This window comes from Corylus avellana, chromosome ca4, assembly GCF_901000735.1.
Source record: "Corylus avellana chromosome ca4, CavTom2PMs-1.0".
In the NCBI taxonomy this organism is placed as follows: domain Eukaryota; kingdom Viridiplantae; phylum Streptophyta; class Magnoliopsida; order Fagales; family Betulaceae; genus Corylus; species Corylus avellana.
In genome coordinates this window covers 17,765,829-17,774,332 of record NC_081544.1, presented here as the reverse complement: position 1 = coordinate 17,774,332, position 8,504 = coordinate 17,765,829, and the positions used below count along the sequence as shown (strand labels likewise).

The following is an 8,504-nucleotide window of genomic DNA, read 5'->3' as shown; positions in this document are numbered from 1 at the left end:
AAATAGCTTAGAAAAAAGCAAAGGAAACCGAAAATTTCACTAATATTCAAAATTCATTCTCAAAAGCTGATTTGCAATACATCCATCAGTCTTCTTATAACATCAACCTAAAGCACCTAAGGATAGAAACTAAAACCTAAAGAGTAAGTAAATCATCTAAAAGGGAAAACATTACAAAATATTAAATCTTAAAAGGCAGTAAAATCAACTAAAGATGAAAATGCATGTGGTTTATTAGTGATTACGCCATTAATATAGTAATATAAATAGGAAAAAGAATCTTGATTTTCATAGTGAATGAGGGTAAGCAATTCCAATATGATAAGTTCTTCTCTGTTTTGTTCCTGCCAATGTTGCTTCTATGCCATGGATCAACCACTTATTATTGTTCAAGGAAGTGATCATAGTCGGCAAATTCCTTTCAACCAGTATTCATTTTATATAATTTCCCTGATGTCGGTCAAATTACTCCTGCACATGATGTGAGGTCAGATGTATCATGTCTCTCACTTGGATTAGTTTTTGAAGTTGCTTCGTATCTGTGGCGATTACAAAGATGAACACCCCCCCTGCCAAAAAAAAAAAAAAAAAAAATTTATCCTTAAATCAGCTCTAGAGACTAGAAATCATGAATTAGGATAACCTTGGTCTTGTATATATATATATGGATAGATATAGAGGTGGCCAGTTTCTCAATGGTTGATCAAATTCCAAAATCAAGCCACATATAACGACTTCGTGAACATGGCAAACAATTTCTTTGCTTTGGCATTAAATTATTTTGAAGACTTTTCAGCTCCCCAAAACCCCATCTCTAAATAACATATAATTTAGGATTATTATCGACTCGATGTTGGGGACTGATGGGTAGAATCTCTAGAGTACAGCCTTGATAAACCAATCATAGTTCGAATATTGATGGGATAACTTTAAAATACATTTCATTGTACTAATAAGCAGATGGCTACGAAAATCAATAAAACAACTGGATTTCCCCTCTTCTGTTTTCTTACAACAGTTTGCTAATAAATCCCTGATTCACTTTGTTTTGTTTCATTGTGCAGAATTTGTTGTTCATCTGCTAGACAAAACGATTGCAAGGTACCCATTCATTTCTCTAATATTGATATGTGTTTAGAAATCAGGTGAAAGGGTAAATTTTGAAAGTTGGGTCATTGAGGCAGGATAACATGTAGCAATAATTTTTTCTTTTCTTTTCACTTTCTTTCTTTGTATTTTTTTTTTATTGGTAAATTCCACATGCACCTTGTGGGTCTCGAACACTTAACTTCACCACACAACATTCTTATAGGGTTAGGAGGTGCTATTTGAGCTAGAGTTGATTGGCGATAACAGGGATAGTTCTTATGAGCCTAATCATGATTCTAAGGCCAAAACTTTTTATAAATTTTTCATAGATTTTATTTTCATTATAGAGATTAATTTTTGTTTTTGATATGTAATTGGCCCCAAGGAGAGGGAAAGAAGAGATTTGAATTAGTGACATTCGCTTTCATGAGGTGTGATCTTCATCCGATTGAAGTATCGCTTGGGGTATCAACATAGAGATTAAATTGAAAGTGATTGTAGCTAAAAAAGAGATAAGAGTCCATGCTTGGTGTAAATGTTACTTAAAACATGATGTATATGCGTATATAAGAGAGGGAAAGATCCATGTTTTGCTAAGTTGCACATGCCCGCTTAACTGGTGTTGTAACTGTGCAAGACATGTTTAATATGCCAGAACAACTCCAGAAAGGGCAGGACAAGGAAATTTTAGTTCACTCATTGGAAAGTACAACACATTGGACCATGGTGGGAAATATTGTCATGGCCTTGCACAAAATCCTGTGGATTCTGCCTAAGATCCAGGAGTAGTGCTGTGTTAGAGGTCAAGTACAAGTTGTAGCTGTTGTACAGGGTGGTGGTGTGACAGACGTATGGTGGAATTGCAAGCAAGCTCAAAACAAGGGTGTCAAAGGGTTAAGTGGCGAAGGAGTATGCGTAAGAGTGTTCTAGAAGGCTTTGGAAGACTTGTGAATAAGATGGTGCTTTTAAGGTTGAGGGTGAGGTGGAATGATCATAAGAAGACTATGGGTTATTTGGCATTCATCCAATTCCAAAGACTTACACATTTTATGTTGTGGATGGGTGTGTTGCAATTGGCGTGGGCGTTTGTAAGATGTAATAATGGGCTGATGCCTATGTTAGTTTGTTGGAATGGTTGTTAACTTTTTAGTATAAAAGGGCCAAATGTGGAATTGTAAGCTTTTATATATATATATATATATAAAAGGTCCAATTTCATCATTCATCACTACAAATTTGTCAATTACAATTCATCACCATCCAATTTCAGAAAAAAAATTCTGTGTTCATTACACATATTGGGCCCTTTTTTAGTAGGAAAAATATGAGTTTGTATATCTAGAATGGGATATAATTATAATTCTTAAAGTTTGGGCTTTGACCTAACATTCTTGTTATCCAAATATGCAGCATTGGCATGTCCAAGGACTGCCAAGTTCATATTAGTATTTCTTTCCTGGCAACTTGAGTGTTTTCTTTAGAAGAAATTGTTGGATGGGATACTTAAATGTTTCTTACATTCCATTCCTTGTTAAAAATTATCCCAGAAAAAAAAAGTAGTTGGATGATGTCAAAATCCAAGGATAGAAACACCACCGACCTGAATGTAACTACACGCAAAATTTTGAAGACCTAAAATCAACTTCTGTGCTTGAGAGAGAGAGAGAGAGTCCATGCCGGGGAGAGGGTGGGGAGGAGATTTGAAATTTATATAATCAATTTTGATGTTAATTATAAAATGACATTTACTTATTGTTAATTATGAGACTTTGCCATCCTTATCCTTGTATGATGGAGAGGGTTGCATCCATTTATTCTTCTGTCTCCAAGTCTCAAATGGGGTATTTGCGGAGAGTGAAAGATAAGATAGCTAAGCAGTTGCATAAGAACAAGGAGCTGCTGACCGAGTTTGTGGCGGAAACTTTGGTGGAGGGGGTGGAGGGCTATTCTAAGGTGGTGCTTGATGCGGTGAAGTTCGCTCCCATTGTGGGGTTGTCTTGTGGAGGTGACGAGAAAAGACTCTTGGATCTTTTTTTGGTCATTGAAGAGGAGCGGGAGCCCAAAAATGACGTTTCTGCTCCAAAGGCTAAGAGGAAGAGGGGGCTCAAAAATTTGGAATGCTCCATTAATTTTGAGGCTAGAGGCCACGTCTCGAATATGGTCATTGGCAGGGTGATGTAGGTTTGCCTATTGAGCTTAGGGTTTTTGAGGGTTTTGGGGTATCGGATTCTTTAGGACTCTTTGGTTTTTAGGGTTGGTATAGGATCTTCTTTTTGTGGGGTTTTGCAGGTTTTCCTTTGTATACTATTTGTGTACTTAGAGGCGCATTGTGCTTTTTTTGATTTATACGATATTGCTTATAAAAAATAAAAAATAAAAACTATTATGTTCAAAATCTTTTCCTTGGAATGTAAAATAACTAGTAAAGGTTTAAGGGAGCTTGTGGTTAATTTTTTAATGTAAGTTTGGTGCTGTGTCCTATTTTTCAGATACAATAGGTATATCTTTCTTGTTCTGAATGTAACTTTAATCTCCCCCCCTCTTCCATCAGCTAATTAAAATACTGAAATTCCATTCAGAGAAGCTCCTAAAATCCTATAGAATTTGAGACTAGCGTTGGTTTGTCTAAAACTGGGTTTTTTTTTTTTTTTTTTTTTTTTTTTTTTTTTTTTTAAATTTTATTGTTGCTTCCAAAGAGGTAAGTAATTCATTGAGCTTTATTGTGTTTAAATGGGCATAATTTTTCACATAGTGCACTTCTTTTTAATATTCTCTTTCTATTTCCAGAGATAGAGAATAGCATTTCATGTGGTATTTTTTTTTTCTGTTTCAGTTCTTTCAAAGGAAGAGAAATTGGAAATGAAAAGTTGATTGGCATTCTTGACCTACAACATATTACTTATAGGAACATTGATGCAAGAGGATTAATTACTGGGTTTCAATTTTTACAGGTGATTGTAGTTTTCTTTTTATGAGTTTTCTATGTGGTAACAGATAAGAGGCAGAGAACAAAGAAAGTGCAAAAAACAGAAAGGAAAGGGGGTGGGGGGCTCTTCTGGCTTTCGTTGTTTTAGTTCTTGGCTGTTTCTTTATCATTTACCTTCTCCTTGCTTTGAAAAGTGTAGTTGTTCACTGTTTTCTCTTTTCTGCACCAGCATGCTGTCATATCCTGTTTCTTTTCACCAGATTTGTCCTTTTCGCAATATTTTTTTTTTTAAAAAAAATTATTTATAACTTTTCCCATAACCCATCTACTCCCTCCAAGAAGTAGACTATATCTAGGCCAAAAGTTTTAACAGCCACCTTGGGCTTGGTCATGTACGATTTAGGTTGTAAGACACGCTGGAATAGACAAATTCTTGCAGCTCTTAAAAGTCTTGGGTCCGTTAAGGGAATTACCATTTTTTTTTTTTAAATTTTAATTTTAATTTTTTTTAATTTTTTTAATTTTTAAAATTTTAAATTTTTTTATACCATCTGGTAAAGGTGTCCATGCATAATGGAAAAGCATGCCTTAAATGCCTCTGATATGTTAAGGGAATTACATGACAGAGTTAAAACCTTATTTAGAGCTTGTTTGAGATTGCGTTTGAAAAGTCTAAAAGTACTTTTAACATTCAAAAAGTTCGTTTGAAGAAAAAAGTATTCGTTTGGTAAAAAAAAAAAAAAAGAGCTTTTAAGGGTCCAAAAAGCCTAAAAATAGCCAAAAAAACAATTTTGACAAAAACTTAAAAATGAAACTTTTGCCCAAAAGTTCTTTTTTGCTTAAAAACTCCATTTTTTAAACGCAATTTCAAACAAGCTCTTAGATGTCGCTTGATTCAACTTCAATGCATTATTTTGTTGATAATCTCGTTCTTCCTCACTTCCTTTGTGTAGGCTTACTACCCTGAACGTTTAGCAAAGTGCTTCATTCTACACATGCCACGATTCTTTGTGAGTGTTTGGAGAATGGTTTCTAGATTCCTTGAGAAGGCTACTCTGGAAAAGGTATCTGATATACGATATAAATATAAGAAACCTCTTTAGGTCAGATTAACTCAACCATATATAAGGTTCAAAATGGGTACTTTCAGATGGTATGCCTTTTTAAAAATTGCAAGTCAGTGACTTTGCAATGCGGAAAAAAGACACCGATATTCCAACTCTATGTATATAAGGGTTGATTTTTCTTTTGTACATACATTTTCTCACATAAAGTTATGGATACAGAAAAGATTATCTGAATTTTTTTACTCAATCCTGTTATGTGAAAGTTTTGTTTAAATTGCTGGAATCTGTTGCACATTCCAAATTTTTCTAAACTGCATGGGATATTTTTTTACCTAGTTCTATTTATATTTCTGTTTCTAATATGTACATACTGTTTTGGATCCTATACAGAACCAAACTATATTAACTCTTCGCAAAGCATTTAGCCAATTTTGTCAAAATCAGGATAGATGTTTTCGCCTTTGAAGATAGAGCATATACCCCTCCAATACTGCACAATGAGGCTTCACTACAAGGCTGGTGACAGATCCATGCATATATTTTTGAAAAGACATTTGACAGAAGTTGCTAAACTCCTTTTATAAATAATTTTCCAATTCAATTTAGGTACTTACATCACATCATACTGAAGTTGGTATATGATCTGAGTTTTTTGGTTTCTGAAAGCAAGAAAATTAGGTTTAGTTAGTTTTCAGATTTACAGATTGGTTGAGTTTGGGATGATGATGCAGATTGTGATTGTGACCGATGAGGACGAAAGACAAGATTTCATAAAGAAAGTTGGCGAGGAAGTCTTGCCAGAAGAATATGGAGGGCAAGCAAAGCTTGTAGCACTTCAGGATGTTGTACTTGCCCCATTGGAGGGTTGATTCCACAGATATGGATGTAGGTTGCTGCCATTGCAATCCCAATTCCAAGAGATATCATTTTATGTGATACTATTATCAACCTATTCTCTCTTGGTTATATAAGCCGCTTTGGCAATTATATATATGATCACATCTATTACATTTTCCTAATAAACTTTTGTTTATATTCTATTCAAGGAAAATGATTTTAGCCTGATGTTGTGATTCTTTCTTTCTATCAGAAGGGTTGATTTGCTGCATAAAATATGTTTGGCTAGACCCTGTAAATATTTTCTATTTTGAATCTTTTTTTTTAAAAAAAAGAAAAGAAAAGAGGAATTACATTTAATCCCCTCATACCCTTTATGCATATTGTGAGATTCTATTGACTATGACATGAATTTCTAGCCATTTGGTGTTGAGTTTAGTTAATATTTTAAATGGAACAAGTGTCACATCGTCAGAAAGTTCACGTGGTCAGAAAGATACTAAATGGTTTCTACAAGTGCGTAGGACCGGAGGTAATGAAGTCCACGCTCTAGCTTTTGTTTAATTTTCTAAAAAAAATGTAACCACCCATAGAACTTGATCAAATTTAATTTTGAAAAAAAATTATTTCTCCAAAAGCTTACGGTATGTATTGTCAATAAAATTTTATAAACGATACATGTATTTAGAAAAGAATCAAATACTTTTATATAATTTAGTATGTCAGGCAGAACACTTCTATTTGTAAACTTTCGGTTTAAACCTTTTTCTTATTACTTATTATTAGATGTAGAAAGACTTATCACTTAACAAAATCCTACTAAACATCTCTGTTTGCTCTCTAGGTCTCAAAGCCCTAGAGGAGAAGAAAAGGTTCTTCAACTTTGAAGTGTGCGGTGAAGGCTTCGGGTGTTTTGGCGGTGGAACCAGGTGTAAACTCTTGTGACGATGCATGGCAGAAGACATTACAAAACTGTGGAGGAAATTCTCTTTGTCGGAAGAAGAGGGTGCGGAGGTAGAGATCCAGAAGCATGATCTTGAAGAAATGGTGACCAGGAGACAATCCTGCTTTGTGGGTAAACTAATAGCAGATAGATATGTCAGTAAGGAGATCATAAAATCCACCTTGTTACGAATTTGAAAGTTGTCGGGGACAATCTTGTTCAACGTATTGGGGGCAAACATATTTCTGATCGATTTTGAATATTTTTGGGACAAGTCAAGAGTAATGGAGGGACGACCCTCGCTCTTTGAGGGTAATTTGTTCTCGGTGGAGTTGTTTGATGGAATAACACCACCATCAAAAATTGAGTTTGAGAAGGTGTCTTTTTGGATTCGAATGTTCAACCTACCTTTGGCTTGCATGTGCCAAAAAGTGGGCTTCCAAATAGAAGCTTATGTGGGTTTGGTGGAGGAGGTTGATACTGATGAGGAGGGAGTTGGATGGGGAGAGTTTCTTCGAGTCAAGATCAAACTGGACTTGTCACGGTTGATTCCAAGGGGTAGAATGCTGAAACATCAGGGAGAATCTGCTTGGGTGTCGCTCCAATATGAACGGCTTCTAAGGTTTTGTTTCCTATGTGGAGTGATATGTCATGGGGTCATGGGGTGCGTGAAACGACAGGGACTTGGTACCTAGGGGTCTGAACCCCAGTTTGGACCATGGCTACGAGTTCCCTTACCAAATCGACGATGCATAGGTGGACAGGGATGACCCACACCATTGTACGAACATGTCGATGTAGAAACTGCGCTGACTAAGCCCAATAGACACACTCACAATGTGGCTAATAGGACAGACACCCAACAGTGACCGGAGACGGGAGACAAAGATACTACCAACGATCTGTCAAGCACGAGATCGGGGTCGAAGGGGGAAAGCTCGAAAATTTCAGAGTTCCCTATTTGGAGAGATTTGGAAGTGGACGTTATGGGAGGAAAAAAGAGAGTTATGAATCCTAGTCTGGATGGAAAATTTCCTGGCGTGATTTTTGCCGAGGATATGGAAACAGATATGGGAAGAGTGAGTTCAGTGGAGAGTACGTATCAAGGCAATATGTCAACGGAAGAAAATATAACGGATGCATACAGGGCACTTGATATGTCAGTGATGGTAGAGAAGGGTAATGAGCAACCCGTTACGGAAACTGATGTACAAATTTGATTGTACTCGCAAGCGCACGAGTTGTGTGCAATATAGTGTGTGTGCGAGTGCAAGGTCGATTCATAAGGAATTGTGTTTGTGAAATTTAATTTTTATCTAAATCAATTATATCTTAACCTAGTTCCGAATGATTTTGATTTTGAAAATAAACAAACATAAACTAAATAAAATAAAAATAATCAAAAGATAAACGACTAAGGTTTTAGAATTCACCTCACCAAATCAAAACATACATTCTCATGTTTTCATTCATGCATCCGATAAACAATTAAACCCTATATGTTCTATTGTTTTTTTATAAACCAATTGAATCATTCGATGAATCCATCAATCTCTATTATAAATCACAACGAATATCCAATTGAGATCAAATCATCCACTGTATCCGTAAATCACAATGGATATAAGTCTCAATAAAATCA

The 8,504-nt window shown here is 35.5% G+C and overlaps 1 protein-coding gene across 3 annotated transcripts in view; it reads left to right on the top strand.

The window, feature by feature from the left end:
• LOC132177692 (CRAL-TRIO domain-containing protein YKL091C) overlaps window positions 1-8,143 on the top strand; it is a 13,574-nt gene extending 5,431 nt beyond the window's left edge. The window contains exons 3-7 of one of the 3 annotated variants that reach the window (XM_059590120.1): window positions 1,065-1,101; window positions 3,923-4,040; window positions 4,969-5,079; window positions 5,814-5,967; window positions 6,764-8,143. In XM_059590120.1, the coding sequence (XP_059446103.1) occupies window positions 1,065-1,101; window positions 3,923-4,040; window positions 4,969-5,079; window positions 5,814-5,951 (404 nt within the window). In that variant the 3' untranslated portion in view covers window positions 5,952-5,967; window positions 6,764-8,143. Of the gene's footprint in view, window positions 1-1,064; window positions 1,102-3,922; window positions 4,041-4,968; window positions 5,080-5,813; window positions 6,146-6,763 lie in introns of those variants that run through there. The other 2 variants (XM_059590119.1, XM_059590121.1) reach the window with 2 other exon arrangements.
• Window positions 8,144-8,504: the final 361 nt, after the last annotated feature.